The sequence below is a fragment of the Magallana gigas genome, chromosome 4 (genome assembly GCF_963853765.1).
Source record: "Magallana gigas chromosome 4, xbMagGiga1.1, whole genome shotgun sequence".
Taxonomy (NCBI): Eukaryota; Metazoa; Mollusca; class Bivalvia; order Ostreida; family Ostreidae; genus Magallana; species Magallana gigas.
In genome coordinates this window covers 26,894,746-26,915,329 of record NC_088856.1, presented here as the reverse complement: position 1 = coordinate 26,915,329, position 20,584 = coordinate 26,894,746, and the positions used below count along the sequence as shown (strand labels likewise).

General features: G+C 34.2%; 4 protein-coding genes across 5 annotated transcripts in view; all 4 read left to right on the top strand.

The window, feature by feature from the left end:
* LOC105324932 (RNA-splicing ligase RtcB homolog) overlaps positions 1–3,929 on the top strand; it is a 46,097-nt gene extending 42,168 nt beyond the window's left edge. The window contains exons 9-14 of one of the 2 annotated variants that reach the window (XM_066081821.1): positions 1,343–1,518; positions 1,817–2,005; positions 2,335–2,445; positions 2,614–2,733; positions 3,256–3,298; positions 3,425–3,929. In XM_066081821.1, the coding sequence (XP_065937893.1) occupies positions 1,343–1,518; positions 1,817–2,005; positions 2,335–2,445; positions 2,614–2,733; positions 3,256–3,298; positions 3,425–3,489 (704 nt within the window). In that variant the 3' untranslated portion in view covers positions 3,490–3,929. The remainder of the gene's footprint in view (positions 1–1,342; positions 1,519–1,816; positions 2,006–2,334; positions 2,446–2,613; positions 2,734–3,255; positions 3,299–3,424) is intronic. The other variant, XM_066081818.1, reaches the window with a different exon arrangement.
* A 1,430-nt stretch (positions 3,930–5,359) lies between these two features.
* Positions 5,360–7,504, top strand: LOC109619798 (Tripartite motif-containing protein 3). Its single transcript, XM_066081815.1, has 2 exons — positions 5,360–5,455; positions 5,685–7,504. Exon 2 carries the CDS (start codon positions 5,692–5,694, stop codon positions 7,354–7,356), a length of 1,665 nt encoding a protein of 554 aa, XP_065937887.1. The 5' UTR covers positions 5,360–5,455; positions 5,685–5,691; the 3' UTR covers positions 7,357–7,504.
* A 3,244-nt stretch (positions 7,505–10,748) lies between these two features.
* On the top strand, positions 10,749–12,954 carry LOC136274596 (uncharacterized). The gene is made up of 2 exons (XM_066081808.1): positions 10,749–10,881; positions 11,135–12,954. Exon 2 carries the CDS (start codon positions 11,142–11,144, stop codon positions 12,804–12,806), a length of 1,665 nt encoding a protein of 554 aa, XP_065937880.1. The 5' UTR covers positions 10,749–10,881; positions 11,135–11,141; the 3' UTR covers positions 12,807–12,954.
* A 3,248-nt stretch (positions 12,955–16,202) lies between these two features.
* On the top strand, positions 16,203–18,397 carry LOC136274595 (uncharacterized). Its single transcript, XM_066081807.1, has 2 exons — positions 16,203–16,335; positions 16,589–18,397. The coding sequence occupies exon 2, from the start codon at positions 16,596–16,598 to the stop codon at positions 18,258–18,260; it is 1,665 nt and encodes a 554-aa protein (XP_065937879.1). The 5' UTR covers positions 16,203–16,335; positions 16,589–16,595; the 3' UTR covers positions 18,261–18,397.
* Positions 18,398–20,584: the final 2,187 nt, after the last annotated feature.

Genomic DNA, 20,584 nt, shown 5'->3' with positions numbered 1-20,584 from the left:
ATCACCTCATAATACACAAAGAATGATTCCTTATTCCTTAAATAGGCCACATAGAATTAATATTTAGGTTCTCAGCTTGATTTATTAAATTATAGGGGCAGGTGAGTGGATTTTAATTATTATTTTTTTAAAATCACCTTTTTCACCATTCAGGTTCTAGAAATAACAACTGCTCTATTCTTTTAAATTGTTAATGCTGATTTTAGTACACAAACCCACTTGCAATCTTTTAATCCCATTTTATTGCGACTGTGAATGCATGAAGACATTTGTATTCTTATGACAACAATCCAAATGTTTAAACAGCCATTAAAATGTTTTGAATTTTTTGTATGGTACTGAAATTAAAAAAAAAAATAATAATATAAAATACATTAAGGCGGGCCATTTTCAGAAAGGCAGGCAGGAATGAGAATCTAAAAATTAATTTTATGTGGCCATACCTGTATATGTATTTTTTATCTATATCTCTGATGCCAATGTGTTATTAGATTACTGTTTCAGTACAGAATAAGTTTTTTAATCATAAAGTCTACACACTGGGTTGCTTTAGTTTTCAATTAAGAGGAATTTGCACAAAAAGTCTTGCGTTTAGTAAATTTGAATGATAAAGCTACAGTTACTGTTACTATAAACCAAGTGAAAGAACTATATATGATATTAGTCAAATTTGGCCCCACAATTCGCTATTTTCAAAATGATTCAGGTACATTAATTTGTTGTGTTATTTTATAAAAGAGTTGACATGAAATATGTTTATCACCTATTTATTTGATTTATATGCACTCACTGGCAGTATATGACGTCAGAGGTGACGCTATTCTTATAATTTAATCAAAATCAATATAAAAATTGACATTTTTCTAATCTTTTTTCGAATGGGAAATATAGAGCGACTCTTTGAACAAGAACAAACTTTTTGTCACTTATAAGTATTGGATAGATACATCTTTGGTGAAAATATTTTGTTTGTTCAAGCAGTCGCTCCATGTTTCCTTAAAGAAAAACTACCTAAAAACAAGCCGTTATATGCTAAAAATGAGAAAATGGCGGGAAAATGTATACTTTATGATGTCATATTTTTAAATTGTTGCTACTAAAATCAAAGTGAAAATTATGAAAAAACTTCAAATGTATATTTGTACAAATAAAACGAAGAATTACAGTAAAATGACAATGTTCATTTTATGGGGCCATTTTAGGCTTAAACCATATATAGTCCTTTACTTTGGGTGACAAACAATTATGTAAGATTCATTAGAATATCACTACATGTATCATGAAGACTACCTGCTATTTTAAAAGCAATCATTTAATACCTTATATATTTACCATTTTATAGATGCTCTGGTTGCCATGGAGAAAGCAATGAAGCGTGAGAACATTAAAGTTAACGACAGACAACTGGCCTGTGCCAAGATTTACTCCCCGGAGGGTCAGGACTACCTCAAAGGAATGGCTGCCGCTGCTAACTATGCATGGGTCAATCGCTCAAGCACGACCTTCCCCTGTAGACAGGTACTGTGGTTTCTTAATTATATGCTGAGCACCAATTTTCGCAGATTATTTTGTTTAGTGGAACAATCGATGAAACCAAACGTTAATCCAAGTCAGGTATGATGAAACAAAAATGTTATTGGAAGAGCCAAATTTCTATGAAACTTTTTTAAAACTGTGTGTTTCAAACACCTATGAAAAATGATGCCCATCCAGAGTTATTAATCAAACCATGGCAGATGCTTTTTCAAAGCAGGAAATGGTTTACATTTATTTTTGGAGTGGTCATTTAAACTGAAAGTGTTTCCATTTTTTTAAGGCCTTTGCGAAGATGTTTGGCAGTACCCTAGACGACCTTGACATGTTTATGATTTATGACGTGTCACACAACATTGCCAAAGTGGAGGAGCGTTTTGTGGATGGGAAACAGAAGACTTTACTGGTTCACAGGAAGGGCTCCACCCGGGCCTTCCCTCCCCACCACCCCCTTATTCCTGTGGACTACCAGGTCAGGAAGTGGTCCATGGTTATATAATTTTAACTTCTATGAGAAATAAGTCAACAGTGCTATCTTGTGTTTCTTTATGAAATATTTCATATCAATAGCATCTAACTGATTTATTAAAATAAGATTTCAAAAACACAACAAAAAACATTCTTAATATTATGAAATTTGATATTCTTTTGCTACCACCCAAAATCCATTACTATTTACTCCTATTACCTTTTCTGTGTTTCAATGATACCTATATTTTTCAAATTAATGTACTTTAAGCTAGTTCAGCAATTAAGGTATAATGCAGTGGAATTATTACCATCTAATTTTTAAATGATCAGCTGACTGGACAGCCTGTTTTGATTGGAGGAACCATGGGAACGTGTAGCTACGTGCTGACTGGTACACAGCAGGGAATGGATGAGACATACGGAACCACGTGCCACGGAGCTGTAAGTGAACAGCTCCATTCTTGTTATGTAAAGAAATGTCTGCACCTTTTTTTAAATGCAGTCTAAAATAAGAGTTTGATGAATATGGTCAACATTGGTGAATTACTTCAATGTCAGAACTATATGTATATGCTCAACTTCAGATTTTTAAAAAAATATTTTCTAAAGGGTCGAGCTTTATCTCGAGCCAAGTCCCGGCGTAATCTGGACTACACAGAGGTCCTGTCAGCTTTGGAGGAGAAAGGAATCAGTATCAGAGTGGCTTCACCCAAGCTGATCATGGAGGAGGTAGGATCACAGTCCCAGCACTCACATTTTTGCTATCAAAAGTTTTTTTTTCCTTTCAATATTTTCCCCTATTTATGTCGAGAGTCTTAGCTAGCAAAGGTACTTCCTAAAAAATTAAGGACAATTATGTTGGAATTTAAAAAACAACTTGTATGTATTATACTGAATGTTATCAAATTGAGGTTTTGGACTAAAGCAGTGTTAGGTATTACAGGTACCTTTGTATTATGATTGAGTTTTACACATACCATTGGATTTAAAGAAGTTTAACTAGTCTCAAGAGATAAAAAATTACACAATACATGTATCTATTATGATGTTTATGAAAATGGGTTATCATATGATTACTACATGATTGAACATTTAAAAGTGATTTTCTAAATGTCAAAAAGGCCTGAGAAGGTTTTAGATTGGAGGTGGTATTAAAAGTAACATCGGGTCTTTTGTATATTACATGCCACATATATCAATTAATTCCTATTCTCTTCATAACTTTCATTTTCAATTTTTGCTTTTTTACAGGCACCCGAATCTTACAAAAATGTTACAGATGTTGTAGATACTTGTAAGTATAGGCAGTAGTCACAACTAAATAGTTGTAGATGTCTATTGATATCATGATATCTAAAATATGTTGTATTGACTCTGAGATTTTGTATTTAATATAATTTCATTTCATATTCGTTTGCAGGTCACATGGCAGGCATTAGCAAAAAGGCCATAAAGCTACGTCCCATTGCGGTAATTAAAGGCTAAACTAAGTGATAAGACAACTTGACTTCTTGACCACAGGAATGGAACTTTACAATTGGTGCAATACTGCTTTGGTGACCTCTTACTTGTATCTGGTGGAGGAAGATTCTATGTTTCATTCAAGACTTTATGTTAACTTAACTGAAGTCTTATTTAGTTGTGAGGGGAAAAATTATAGCATATCATCTTGCTTTGTAATGCAACTTTATAACTTCAAAAGTGTGTTCAAATTTGAACTTTTAAGACTTGTTTTAAAATGTATATTTCTTGCAGTTTAGTGGGTTTCTTTATGTTTATGTACATTTACTGTACCTGTTTGTTTGTCAAAAGAGTCCCAAAATGTATCTTTGATATATAATATATGTGCCAAACAATTTTCAAAAAATACTTGCATGTAAACTGTTTGTTTCACTACAATTTTTTCCACATGAACATACACGTATGTGACCTCCAAAAACTGATTTGTTAAACTGTTTCATTAAAATACATTGCCAAAAATTTATTGGATTTATTTTTTTTTATAACACTACCTGGACAGAGATTTTAAGGTACAGTTATGTATTGTGATTTATGTTTAATAATTAACATAATCATATATACATTGACAGTACATATAAATATAGAAGGCTGTTGCACCGTCACCCTGTTAATTTTGCACATCCTCAAGTTTGAAATCAAATTTTATCAGGGCGATCTGTGTTTATTTGAGCGGCGTTGAAAGAGGTGATGTGTGATCTTCTGAATTCTTATTTGCAGTATGCGTGGGGGAAATTAGTGGGAACAATTTTTAATTAAGAATTTTTTATTTTTTTTTTTTTTTGGGGGGGGGGGGTAATATGTAGAGGAACTTCATTAAAAATGGATTGACCATACCATTCCAAGAAAGAACTGTAATTTTTAAAGGCGTTTTTTGACCACTTAGTTAATGACTAAAATATTTTTCTAAGATTATTTTAAGATCTTAAGAAAATGTTTCAATTACTTAAAAACCTATAATTCCCAATTTAATTAAAATTAGATGTGTAGTGAGTAAGCGAGCGGATCTAACATCTAATTTTAATTAGATTGTATAACTCCTATCGTACATGTACTTTGAGCAGATATGTTTAGTCATATGTCAAAAACAGAATAAAGGCACAAACCGTTACGCAATAATATTATAGTCAGCAAATCAGTACTTAATGTTCTTTTTAAGTAGTTCAAAAATTACTGATTTTTCATACGAAATAAAAATTAATTAAGTTGCATTATCATTTAAGCAAATAATTAATATTAAATCAATGAATAAGTATTTTTGCAATTGCATCTACTTTTCCGCCCCACATGTATTCCCTTCACATGCAGTGTTGCAGTGTGTTGTTGGAAATTATATGTCCAGTTTATTGTACAGTTTTGTTGTACAAAGAGATATGATTATGTTACAACCGAAAAAAATTGTCATTGGGCCGAGGCGTCTTTTACTTGGGCCGATCTGTCGGGGCTGAGCTGTCTTTTGTGGGCCGAGGTGTCGTTTGGCCGAGATGTCTGTCTACCGAGATGTCCACAAGCCCCCCCCCCCCCTTCGATAGCATTCAATCATTTCTGTTATTTTAATGTTATCTAGAATAGTGTATTTTATCTTGGATACAGATTTGACCCTTTCCCCTAAAGAACTACAATTCGTATCTGTACAAGAATATTATTATATTATTTAGAAAATTGTCATTGCGCCGAGGTACGTGTCTTCTACATGGACCGAGGTGTCTACCGAGGTGTCCATGAGGCCCCCCCCCCCCCATCGGATAGCATTGAATTCGATCATTTCTATTATTTTAATGATATTCTACTTGCCCCTTACCCCTAAAGAACTGCAACTCGTATCTATACAAGAATACTATAATAGTGGGACACGGGAAGTAGCTCTTATTGTAAATATCTATTGTCAGCTGACACGCCAAGCCATGTTTTGACAACAAAATTGTCTGATTAGGTAAATATGATTTTTATGATATTTTTGATCTCAGAATGTATTTCTATCCTTAAATTTCTTTTAAAAAATTAAGGAAGCGTGAGACTGGGTATGATTATCCAAACCAAAATATATATTAATTGATGTACTTTCGTTTTAATGTTCTAAATAATATCTTTGATTTATATGGTGTATACGTATTCGTAACTTATTTTGTTTTGACAAGTATACCGAAAAATATTTTTTTTAGAGCAAACATGGATCCTCGCTCTAGTGCTCAGGATGTCCAACGATGTGACCTCTGTGAGACCGCCATAGCACAGAGTTACTGTGACTTTTGTCATGTCAACCTGTGCAGGCCCTGTATAGGGGAACATATCTCAGACGAATATGAAACACATAAAATAGTCCGATTCCAGGATCGAAAATCAACCTTGATTTATCCAAAATGCATAACACATACACCAAAAAACTGTGAACACCAGTGCAAGAATTGTGATAACATCTTTGTTTGCTCTTCTTGTATTGCATCTGAACAGCATAGAGGCCATATATTTGTAGAAGTTTTAGAAGTTTACAAGACAAAGAAAGAAGTTATTGAAAACGATGCGGAGAAGTTACAGAAACTTATTTCGCCAAAATATGAAGACATTGCACTCGACTTGGACAATCAGATTGCTAACCTCGACGGAGGATATCAAAAGCTTACAACAGAAATTTCTAAACAAGGAGAGAGATGGCACAGAGATATCGACATCATCATCAATAAAATGAAAACTGAAATTGGCGAGATAAAAGTGAAACACAGAGACATTTTACAGAAACACTTGGAAGAAATAAATCAGATACAGTCTCTGATAAATAAAACATTACTGGCTATGAGTGGAATCAAGGAATCTAGGGAAGTAACTCCAACCATTGAATACAGCTATAAGATCAGAGAATTCAACAAGCTGCCACCTAAAATAAAGGTTACACCCCCTACATTTATTCCAAATTTAATAGACTGTGAGCAGCTGGAAAGTTTGTTTGGACAGATTACCCCATTATCTTCAGCTACCGAAGAAAACCTCTCGTCAATTACCCAACCCAACACTTCAGCCAAAGAACTACTGGATGAACCAGAGCTTGTCGCCACAATAAAGACTGGGCACACAAATATATATAATTTGACATGTGTAAATGAAAACAAAATTTGGACAAGTGGAGTGACCAAAGAAATCAAATGTTTCAACATAGATGGTTCACTGCATGAGACAAACACCACAAGATCAGGAAAACGGCCTAAAGACTTAGCCTTGGACAGCGATGGGAATCTTCTATATACTGATGATAAATCAAGTACAGTGAATAAGATAAAGAATGGACATACAATGGAATTAATTAGATTACAGGGATGGGTGTCTGATAAGCTTTGTGTCACCTCTACTGGTGATCTCCTGGTTACCATGGGCAATAATAATGGAACTGAATCCAAAGTTGTCCGTTATACGGGATCTACAAAGAAACAAACCATTCAATTTGATGATGAATGTAAGCCTTTGTACTCAGGAAGTTATGACATGAAATACATCACAGAGAACAGAAACCATGACGTCTGTGTAGCTGACTGTAGGGCTGGTGTAGTAGTGGTGGTTAATCAGGACGGGAAACTCAGATGGAGATATACTGGTCATCCCTTAGTTACCAAGAACAAACCATTTGAACCCCGTGGTATCACAACAGACAGTCAGAGTTGTATCCTGACAGCAGATTTTTACAATAACTGTATCCACATTCTGGATCAGAATGGACAGTTTCTCCTTTACATTGATAACTGTGATCTTAGGTATCCGTATGGTTTATGTGTGGACAATAATGACAACCTGTTTGTGTGTGAGTGTTTCGAAGGCAATGTAAAGAAAATCAAATATTCAAAGTAAACACAAATTTAAGGTTTGACAATGGTTTTACTTAAACATCATATTTTTGTGAGTTCATACAATGCATATATGTTGTCATTTTAAATCAGAAACATACCACCTATTTATTTAGTATTGAAAATTGTGTTACTAGTATTCATTCATTAAAAAAAATATCCGTTTAAAGTCATTCAGTTTTGTTTGTTCCAATTAACTTTTTTATAGCAGATAATCAACGTTTAAGCAATGAAACAATTTTTTAGCACTTTAACTGTTTTACATTGTGTTTAACAAGGATATCTCAGAATGATTTACAGCAATGCTGAATTACGTGTGTTTAAATGTAAATGTACCTGGTACATGTATTTATTTTGGTTAAATTGACATCTTTTTATATACTTTTATCTAATTCATATTCAGTGATCATTTAAGCTCATCGTAACGAAATAGGAGGAAGTTTATGTTGTACCCCCGGCGTCGGCTTCCGAACCTGATGAAAGTTTTTTGAGGAGGTCCTATGCTATTACTTGTCCTCTATTCACTAGGCATTCAACAATAGTGTATCTGGACCTACTTATGGACTTAAAAATATTTAGATGCCGAATGCACTTGAAAGGTTTTTAGACAAGATCCGGGGCATAAATTTCGGTAGCTGGTGAAGGTTACTATTTTTTGAGCTGGATAAAGTGTTAAGAACAGGTAGATTTTGATACACAGATCTTTGGATAGATGAATAATTACATCCTTAGATTCTGATGCATTTAATTAACAGACTTAGATGCTGAATCTGAGCAATACATTTCGAATGCTGAAAGATGGTAGAGTTTTTCTGGCAGATCACGTTTATGTAAATTACAGTACTTGCGTATCATGATGTTTATGAAAATATGTATCATGATTACTATACGTGAACATTTAAAAGTAGTTTTCTAACTGTCAAAAAAGGCCTGAGAAGGTTTTAGATTTGAGGTGGTATTTAAGGTAACATTGGATCTTTTGCATATTACATTCCACATATATCAATTAATTCCTACTCTCTTCTAAATTTTAATTTTCCCTTTTTGCTTTTTCACAGGCACCCGCATTTTACAAAAATGACACAGATGTTGTAGATACTTGTAAGTATAGGCAGAAGTCACAACTAAACAGTGACGTCGAAAGCAAATTGAAAGTGTGGAGGAGGTGGGGCTAGATTAATCCTCAAATATCTTGACAAACAAAAAAAACCCACCTAATCCTTGGGGGGGGGGGGGGGGCTTAACCTATAGTTTCAAAAAAAAATTCTTAACTACCATAAATTTTAGGTCTAACTTTGCAACTTACTTAAGTCCCCCCTAGCCCCCCCCCCCCCCGCTTCCAAGTCATATGCTTAATATATGTAGATGTCAATTGATGTCATGGATCTAAAATATATTGTGCCTGACTCTAATTTTTTGTATTCAATAATTTTATTTCATATTCGTTTGCAGGTCACATGGCAGGCATTAGTCGAAGGGCTATTAAGCTACGCCCCATTGCGGTAATCAAAGGCTAAACTAAGTGATAAGACAATTTGACCGCTTGACCACAGGAATGGATCGTTACAATGGGTGCAATACTGCTTTGGTGACCTCTTACTTGTATCTGGTGGAGGAAGATTCTATGTTTCATTCAAGACTTTATGCTAACTTAACTGAAGTCTTATTTAGTTGTGAGGGGAAAATTATAGCATATCATCTTGCTTTGTAATGCAACTTTATAACTTCAAAAGTGTGTTCAATTTTGAACTTTTAAGACTTGTTTTAAAATGTATATTTCATGCAATTTAGTGGGTTTCGTTGTGTTTATGTACATTTACTGTACCTTTTTGTTTGTCAAAAGAGTCCCAAAATGTATCTTTGATATATATGTGCCAAACAATTTTCAAAAAATTCTTACATATAAACTGTTTGTTTCACTACAATTTTTTCCACATGAACATACACGTATATGACCTCCAAAAAGTGATTTTTAAACTGTTTCATTAAAATACAAAAATGTATTTGGATTTATTTTTGTTTCATATCATAACACTTCTTTGTCAGACACGTATTGTGATTTATGTTTAATAATTAACATAATCATATGTACATTGACAGTACACAGTACTAGTACATATATACAAGGCTGTCTCACCGTCATCCTGTAATTTTTTCACATCCCCCCCCAAAGAAAAACAAATAACCAAAAAAAAAAACAAACCAACAAGACAAAAGTGGAAAACAAAATTTCAAATTTTATTAGGACGATCTGTGTTTATTTGAGCGGCGTTGAAAAAGGTGATGTGTGAACTTCTGAATTCTTATCTGCAGTATGTGTGAGGGGAATTAGTTGGAATTTGTTTTAGTTAATAATTCTCTTTTTTTCGGGGGGGGGGGGTATATGTAGAGGAACTTCATTAAAAATGGGTTGACCATGCCATCCCAAGAAAGAACTGTAATTTTTAAAGGCATTTTTTGAGCACTTAGTTAATGACTGAAATATTTTTTCTTAGATTATTTTAAGATCATTTTAAGAAAATATTTCAATTGCTTAAAAACCTATAATTCCCAATGTAATCAAAATTAGATGTGTAGCAAGTAAGCGAGCGGATCTAACATCTTATTTTAATTAGATTGTATAATTCCTATCGTACTTTGAGAAAATATGTTTAGTCATATGTCAAAAACAGAATAATGGCACAAACCGTTACCCAATTATGGCCAGCAAATCGGTACTTAATGTTCTTTTTAAGAAATAGAAAAATAACTAATTTTTCACACGAAATAAAAATGAATTAAGTTGCATTATCAAATAATGCAAATAATTAATATTAAATCAATAAATAAGTATTTTTGCAATTGCACCTACTTTTCCGCCCCACATATTTTCCCTTCACATGCAGTGTTGCAGTGTGTTTTTGGAAATTATCTGTTTATGTTTATTGTACAGTTTTGTTGTACAAAGAGATATAATTATGTTACAACCGAAAATTGTCATTGGGCAGAGGCGTCTTTTACATGGGACGATCTGTCGGGGCCGAGCTGTCTTTTGTGGGCCGAGGTGTCGTTTGGCCGAGATGTCTGTCTACCGAGATGTCCACGAGCCCCCCCCCCCCCCCCCCCCCACCCTTTGATAGCATTCAATCTTTTCTGTTATTTTAATGTTTTTTAGGATAGCGTATTTTATCTTGGATACAGATTTGACCCTTTCCCCTAAAGAACTACAATTCGTATCTGTACAAGAATATTATTATATTATTAAGAAAATTGTCATTGCGCCGAGGTACGACTGTCTTCTACATGGGCCGAGGTGTCTACTGAGGTGTCCATGACTCCCCCCCCCCCCCCTCCATTGGATAGCATTGAACTCGATCATTTCTATTATTTTAATGATAATCTATTTGCCCCTTACCCCTAAAGAACTGCAACTCCTATCTAATACAAGAATACTATAATGGTGGGACACGGGAAGTAACTCTTATTGTAAATATATCTATTATCAGGTGACACGCCCAGCCATGTTTTGACAACGAAATTGTCTGATTAGGTAATATATGATTTTTATGATATTTCTGATCTCAGAATGTATTTCTATTCTTAATTTTCTTTTTAAAAATAACGAAGCGTGAGACTGTGTATGCTTATCCAAGTCAAAATATATACATATATTAATTTACTTTCGTTTTATAAAAAAATTTATATTTATAAATAATACTTATAAATAATATCTTTGATTTATAGTATATACGTATTCGTAACTTATTTTGTTATGACAAGTATACTGAAAATTAATTTTTAAGAGAAAACATGGATCCCCGCTCTAGTGCTCAGGATGTTCATCGATGTGACCTTTGTGAGACCGCCATAGCACAGAGTTACTGTGACTTTTGTCATGTCAACCTGTGCAGGCCCTGTATAGGAGAACATATCTCAGACGAATATGAAACACATAAAATAGTCCGATTCCAGGATCGAAAATCAACCTTGATTTATCCAAAATGCATAACACATACACCAAAAAACTGTGAACTCCAGTGCAAGAATTGTGATAACATTTTTGTTTGTTCATCTTGTACTGCATCTGAACAGCATAGAGGCCATATATTTGTAGAAGTTTTAGAAGTTTACAAGACAAAGAAAGAAGTTATTGAAAACGATGCGGAGAAGTTACAGAAACTTATTTCGCCAAAATATGAAGACATTGCACTCGACTTGGACAATCAGATTGCTAACCTCGACGGAGGATATCAAAAGCTTACAACAGAAATTTCTAAACAAGGAGAGAGATGGCACAGAGATATCGACATCATCATCAATAAAATGAAAACTGAAATTGGCGAGATAAAAGTGAAACACAGAGACATTTTACAGAAACACTTGGAAGAAATAAATCAGATACAGTCTCTGATAAATAAAACATTACTGGCTATGAGTGGAATCAAGGAATCTAGGGAAGTAACTCCAACCATTGAATACAGCTATAAGATCAGAGAATTCAACAAGCTGCCACCTAAAATAAAGGTTACACCCCCTACATTTATTCCAAATTTAATAGACTGTGAGCAGCTGGAAAGTTTGTTTGGACAGATTACCCCATTATCTTCAGCTACCGAAGAAAACCTCTCGTCAATTACCCAACCCAACACTTCAGCCAAAGAACTACTGGATGAACCAGAGCTTGTCGCCACAATAAAGACTGGGCACACAAATATATATAATTTGACATGTGTAAATGAAAACAAAATTTGGACAAGTGGAGTGACCAAAGAAATCAAATGTTTCAACATAGATGGTTCACTGCATGAGACAAACACCACAAGATCAGGAAAACGGCCTAAAGACTTAGCCTTGGACAGCGATGGGAATCTTCTATATACTGATGATAAATCAAGTACAGTGAATAAGATAAAGAATGGACATACAATGGAATTAATTAGATTACAGGGATGGGTGTCTGATAAGCTTTGTGTCACCTCTACTGGTGATCTCCTGGTTACCATGGGCAATAATAATGGAACTGAATCCAAAGTTGTCCGTTATACGGGATCTACAAAGAAACAAACCATTCAATTTGATGATGAATGTAAGCCTTTGTACTCAGGAAGTTATGACATGAAATACATCACAGAGAACAGAAACCATGACGTTTGTGTAGCTGACTGTAGGGCTGGTGTAGTAGTGGTGGTTAATCAGGACGGGAAACTCAGATGGAGATATACTGGTCATCCCTTAGTTACCAAGAACAAACCATTTGAACCCCGTGGTATCACAACAGACAGTCAGAGTTGTATCCTGACAGCAGATTTTTACAATAACTGTATCCACATTCTGGATCAGAATGGACAGTTTCTCCTTTACATTGATAACTGTGATCTTAGGTATCCGTATGGTTTATGTGTGGACAATAATGACAACCTGTTTGTGTGTGAGTGTTTCGAAGGCAATGTAAAGAAAATCAAATATTCAAAGTAAACACAAATTTAAGGTTTGACAATGGTTTTACTTAAACATCATATTTTTGTGAGTTCATACAATGCATATATGTTGTCATTTTAAATCAGAAACATACCACCTATTTATTTAGTATTGAAAATTGTGTTACTAGTATTCATTCATTAAAAAAAATATCCGTTTAAAGTCATTCAGTTTTGTTTGTTCCAATTAACTTTTTTATAGCAGATAATCAACGTTTAAGCAATGAAACAATTTTTTAGCACTTTAACTGTTTTACATTGTGTTTAACAAGGATATCTCAGAATGATTTACAGCAATGCTGAATTACGTGTGTTTAAATGTAAATGTACCTGGTACATGTATTTATTTTGGTTAAATTGACATCTTTTTATATACTTTTATCTAATTCATATTCAGTGATCATTTAAGCTCATCGTAACGAAATAGGAGGAAGTTTATGTTGTACCCCCGGCGTCGGCTTCCGAACCTGATGAAAGTTTTTTGAGGAGGTCCTATGCTATTACTTGTCCTCTATTCACTAGGCATTCAACAATAGTGTATCTGGACCTACTTATGGACTTAAAAATATTTAGATGCCGAATGCACTTGAAAGGTTTTTAGACAAGATCCGGGGCATAAATTTCGGTAGCTGGTGAAGGTTACTATTTTTTGAGCTGGATAAAGTGTTAAGAACAGGTAGATTTTGATACACAGATCTTTGGATAGATGAATAATTACATCCTTAGATTCTGATGCATTTAATTAACAGACTTAGATGCTGAATCTGAGCAATACATTTCGAATGCTGAAAGATGGTAGAGTTTTTCTGGCAGATCACGTTTATGTAAATTACAGTACTTGCGTATCATGATGTTTATGAAAATATGTATCATGATTACTATACGTGAACATTTAAAAGTAGTTTTCTAACTGTCAAAAAAGGCCTGAGAAGGTTTTAGATTTGAGGTGGTATTTAAGGTAACATTGGATCTTTTGCATATTACATTCCACATATATCAATTAATTCCTACTCTCTTCTAAATTTTAATTTTCCCTTTTTGCTTTTTCACAGGCACCCGCATTTTACAAAAATGACACAGATGTTGTAGATACTTGTAAGTATAGGCAGAAGTCACAACTAAACAGTGACGTCGAAAGCAAATTGAAAGTGTGGAGGAGGTGGGGCTAGATTAATCCTCAAATATCTTGACAAACAAAAAAAACCCACCTAATCCTTGGGGGGGGGGGGGGGGGGCTTAACCTATAGTTTCAAAAAAAAATTCTTAACTACCATAAATTTTAGGTCTAACTTTGCAACTTACTTAAGTCCCCCCTAGCCCCCCCCCCCCCCCCGCTTCCAAGTCATATGCTTAATATATGTAGATGTCAATTGATGTCATGGATCTAAAATATATTGTGCCTGACTCTAATTTTTTGTATTCAATAATTTTATTTCATATTCGTTTGCAGGTCACATGGCAGGCATTAGTCGAAGGGCTATTAAGCTACGCCCCATTGCGGTAATCAAAGGCTAAACTAAGTGATAAGACAATTTGACCGCTTGACCACAGGAATGGATCGTTACAATGGGTGCAATACTGCTTTGGTGACCTCTTACTTGTATCTGGTGGAGGAAGATTCTATGTTTCATTCAAGACTTTATGCTAACTTAACTGAAGTCTTATTTAGTTGTGAGGGGAAAATTATAGCATATCATCTTGCTTTGTAATGCAACTTTATAACTTCAAAAGTGTGTTCAATTTTGAACTTTTAAGACTTGTTTTAAAATGTATATTTCATGCAATTTAGTGGGTTTCGTTGTGTTTATGTACATTTACTGTACCTTTTTGTTTGTCAAAAGAGTCCCAAAATGTATCTTTGATATATATGTGCCAAACAATTTTCAAAAAATTCTTACATATAAACTGTTTGTTTCACTACAATTTTTTCCACATGAACATACACGTATATGACCTCCAAAAAGTGATTTTTAAACTGTTTCATTAAAATACAAAAATTTATTTGGATTTATTTTTGTTTCATATCATAACACTTCTTTGTCAGACACGTATTGTGATTTATGTTTAATAATTAACATAATCATATGTACATTGACAGTACACAGTACTAGTACATATATACAAGGCTGTCTCACCGTCATCCTGTAATTTTTTCACATCCCCCCCCCCCCAAAGAAAAACAAATAACCAAAAAAAAAAAACAAACCAACAAGACAAAAGTGGAAAACAAAATTTCAAATTTTATTAGGACGATCTGTGTTTATTTGAGCGGCGTTGAAAAAGGTGATGTGTGAACTTCTGAATTCTTATCTGCAGTATGTGTGAGGGGAATTAGTTGGAATTTGTTTTAGTTAATAATTCTCTTTTTTCGGGGGGGGGGGGGTATATGTAGAGGAACTTCATTAAAAATGGGTTGACCATGCCATCCCAAGAAAGAACTGTAATTTTTAAAGGCATTTTTTGAGCACTTAGTTAATGACTGAAATATTTTTTCTTAGATTATTTTAAGATCATTTTAAGAAAATATTTCAATTGCTTAAAAACCTATAATTCCCAATGTAATCAAAATTAGATGTGTAGCAAGTAAGCGAGCGGATCTAACATCTTATTTTAATTAGATTGTATAATTCCTATCGTACTTTGAGAAAATATGTTTAGTCATATGTCAAAAACAGAATAATGGCACAAACCGTTACCCAATTATGGCCAGCAAATCGGTACTTAATGTTCTTTTTAAGAAATAGAAAAATAACTAATTTTTCACACGAAATAAAAATGAATTAAGTTGCATTATCAAATAATGCAAATAATTAATATTAAATCAATAAATAAGTATTTTTGCAATTGCACCTACTTTTCCGCCCCACATATTTTCCCTTCACATGCAGTGTTGCAGTGTGTTTTTGGAAATTATCTGTTTATGTTTATTGTACAGTTTTGTTGTACAAAGAGATATAATTATGTTACAACCGAAAATTGTCATTGGGCAGAGGCGTCTTTTACATGGGACGATCTGTCGGGGCCGAGCTGTCTTTTGTGGGCCGAGGTGTCGTTTGGCCGAGATGTCTGTCTACCGAGATGTCCACGAGCCCCCCCCCCCCCCCCCACCCTTTGATAGCATTCAATCTTTTCTGTTATTTTAATGTTTTTTAGGATAGCGTATTTTATCTTGGATACAGATTTGACCCTTTCCCCTAAAGAACTACAATTCGTATCTGTACAAGAATATTATTATATTATTAAGAAAATTGTCATTGCGCCGAGGTACGACTGTCTTCTACATGGGCCGAGGTGTCTACTGAGGTGTCCATGACTCCCCCCCCCCCCCTCCATTGGATAGCATTGAACTCGATCATTTCTATTATTTTAATGATAATCTATTTGCCCCTTACCCCTAAAGAACTGCAACTCCTATCTAATACAAGAATACTATAATGGTGGGACACGGGAAGTAACTCTTATTGTAAATATATCTATTATCAGGTGACACGCCCAGCCATGTTTTGACAACGAAATTGTCTGATTAGGTAATATATGATTTTTATGATATTTCTGATCTCAGAATGTATTTCTATTCTTAATTTTCTTTTTAAAAATAACGAAGCGTGAGACTGTGTATGCTTATCCAAGTCAAAATATATACATATATTAATTTACTTTCGTTTTATAAAAAAATTTATATTTATAAATAATATTTATAAATAATATCTTTGATTTATAGTATATACGTATTCGTAACTTATTTTGTTATGACAAGTATACTGAAAATTAATTTTTAAGAGAAAACATGGATCCCCGCTCTAGTGCTCAGGATGTTCATCGATGTGACCTTTGTGAGACCGCCATAGCACAGAGTTACTGTGACTTTTGTCATGTCAACCTGTGCAGGCCCTGTATAGGAGAACATATCTCAGACGAATATGAAACACATAAAATAGTCCGATTCCAGGATCGAAAATCAACCTCGATTTATCCAAAATGCATAACACATACACCAAAAAACTGTGAACACCAGTGCAAGAATTGTGATAACATTTTTGTTTGTTCTTCTTGTACTGCATCTGAACAGCACAGAGGTCATATATTTGTAGAAGTTTTAGAAGTTTACAAGACAAAGAAAGAAGTTATTGAAAACGATGCGGAGAAGTTACAGAAACTTATTTCGCCAAAATATGAAGACATTGCACTCGACTTGGACAATCAGATTGCTAACCTCGACGGAGGATATCAAAAGCTTACAACAGAAATTTCTAAACAAGGAGAGAGATGGCACAGAGATATCGACATCATCATCAATAAAATGAAAACTGAAATTGGCGAGATAAAAGTGAAACACAGAGACATTTTACAGAAACACTTGGAAGAAATAAATCAGATACAGTCTCTGATAAATAAAACATTACTGGCTATGAGTGGAATCAAGGAATCTAGGGAAGTAACTCCAACCATTGAATACAGCTATAAGATCAGAGAATTCAACAAGCTGCCACCTAAAATAAAGGTTACACCCCCTACATTTATTCCAAATTTAATAGACTGTGAGCAGCTGGAAAGTTTGTTTGGACAGATTACCCCATTATCTTCAGCTACCGAAGAAAACCTCTCGTCAATTACCCAACCCAACACTTCAGCCAAAGAACTACTGGATGAACCAGAGCTTGTCGCCACAATAAAGACTGGGCACACAAATATATATAATTTGACATGTGTAAATGAAAACAAAATTTGGACAAGTGGAGTGACCAAAGAAATCAAATGTTTCAACATAGATGGTTCACTGCATGAGACAAACACCACAAGATCAGGAAAACGGCCTAAAGACTTAGCCTTGGACAGCGATGGGAATCTTCTATATACTGATGATAAATCAAGTACAGTGAATAAGATAAAGAATGGACATACAATGGAATTAATTAGATTACAGGGATGGGTGTCTGATAAGCTTTGTGTCACCTCTACTGGTGATCTCCTGGTTACCATGGGCAATAATAATGGAACTGAATCCAAAGTTGTCCGTTATACGGGATCTACAAAGAAACAAACCATTCAATTTGATGATGAATGTAAGCCTTTGTACTCAGGAAGTTATGACATGAAATACATCACAGAGAACAGAAACCATGACGTCTGTGTAGCTGACTGTAGGGCTGGTGTAGTAGTGGTGGTTAATCAGGACGGGAAACTCAGATGGAGATATACTGGTCATCCCTTAGTTACCAAGAACAAACCATTTGAACCCCGTGGTATCACAACAGACAGTCAGAGTTGTATCCTGACAGCAGATTTTTACAATAACTGTATCCACATTCTGGATCAGAATGGACAGTTTCTCCTTTACATTGATAACTGTGATCTTAGGTATCCGTATGGTTTATGTGTGGACAATAATGACAACCTGTTTGTGTGTGAGTGTTTCGAAGGCAATGTAAAGAAAATCAAATATTCAAAGTAAACACAAATTTAAGGTTTGACAATGGTTTTACTTAAACATCATATTTTTGTGAGTTCATACAATGCATATATGTTGTCATTTTAAATCAGAAACATACCACCTATTTATTTAGTATTGAAAATTGTGTTACTAGTATTCATTCATTAAAAAAAATATCCGTTTAAAGTCATTCAGTTTTGTTTGTTCCAATTAACTTTTTTATAGCAGATAATCAACGTTTAAGCAATGAAACAATTTTTTAGCACTTTAACTGTTTTACATTGTGTTTAACAAGGATATCTCAGAATGATTAACAGCAATGCTGAATTACGTGTGTTTAAATGTAAATGTACCTGGTACATGTATTTATTTTGGTTAAATTGACATCTTTTTATATACTTTTATCTAATTCATATTCAGTGATCATTTAAGCTCATCGTAACGAAATAGGAGGAAGTTTATGTTGTACCCCCGGCGTCGGCTTCCGAACCTGATGAAAGTTTTTTGAGGAGGTCCTATGCTATTACTTGTCCTCTATTCACTAGGCATTCAACAATAGTGTATCTGGACCTACTTATGGACTTAAAAATATTTAGATGCCGAATGCACTTGAAAGGTTTTTAGACAAGATCCGGGGCATAAATTTCGGTAGCTGGTGAAGGTTACTATTTTATGAGCTGGATAAAGTGTTAAGAACAGGTAGATTTTGATACACAGATCTTTGGATAGATGAATAATTACATCCTTAGATTCTGATGCATTTAATTAACAGACTTAGATGCTGAATCTGAGCAATACATTTCGAATGCTGAAAGATGGTAGAGTTTTTCTGGCAGATCACGTTTATGTAAATTACAGTACCTGCGTATCATGATGTTTATGAAAATATGTATCATGATTACTATACGTGAACATTTAAAAGTAGTTTTCTAACTGTCAAAAAAGGCCTGAGAAGGTTTTAGATTTGAGGTGGTATTTAAGGTAACATTGGATCTTTTGCATATTACATTCCACATATATCAATTAATTCCTACTCTCTTCTAAATTTTAATTTTCCCTTTTTGCTTTTTCACAGGCACCCGCATTTTACAAAAATGACACAGATGTTGTAGATACTTGTAAGTATAGGCAGAAGTCACAACTAAACAGTGACGTCGAAAGCAAATTGAAAGTGTGGAGGAGGTGGGGCTAGATTAATCCTCAAATATCTTGACAAACAAAAAAAACCCACCTAATCCTTGGGGGGGGGGGGGGCTTAACCTATAGTTTCAAAAAAAAATTCTTAACTACCATAAATTTTAGGTCTAACTTTGCAACTTACTTAAGTCCCCCCTAGCCCCCCCCCCCCCCCCGCTTCCAAGTCATATGCTTAATATATGTAGATGTCAATTGATGTCATGGATCTAAAATATATTGTGCCTGACTCTAATTTTTTGTATTCAATAATTTTATTTCATATTCGTTTGCAGGTCACATGGCAGGCATTAGTCGAAGGGCTATTAAGCTACGCCCCATTGCGGTAATCAAAGGCTAAACTAAGTGATAAGACAATTTGACCGCTTGACCACAGGAATGGATCGTTACAATGGGTGCAATACTGCTTTGGTGACCTCTTACTTGTATCTGGTGGAGGAAGATTCTATGTTTCATTCAAGACTTTATGCTAACTTAACTGAAGTCTTATTTAGTTGTGAGGGGAAAATTATAGCATATCATCTTGCTTTGTAATGCAACTTTATAACTTCAAAAGTGTGTTCAATTTTGAACTTTTAAGACTTGTTTTAAAATGTATATTTCATGCAATTTAGTGGGTTTCGTTGTGTTTATGTACATTTACTGTACCTTTTTGTTTGTCAAAAGAGTCCCAAAATGTATCTTTGATATATATGTGCCAAACAATTTTCAAAAAATTCTTACATATAAACTGTTTGTTTCACTACAATTTTTTCCACATGAACATACACGTATATGACCTCCAAAAAGTGATTTTTAAACTGTTTCATTAAAATACAAAAATGTATTTGGATTTATTTTTGTTTCATATCATAACACTTCTTTGTCAGACACGTATTGTGATTTATGTTTAATAATTAACATAATCATATGTACATTGACAGTACACAGTACTAGTACATATATACAAGGCTGTCTCACCGTCATCCTGTAATTTTTTCACATCCCCCCCCCAAAGAAAAACAAATAACCAAAAAAAAAAACAAACCAACAAGACAAAAGTGGAAAACAAAATTTCAAATTTTATTAGGACGATCTGTGTTTATTTGAGCGGCGTTGAAAAAGGTGATGTGTGAACTTCTGAATTCTTATCTGCAGTATGTGTGAGGGGA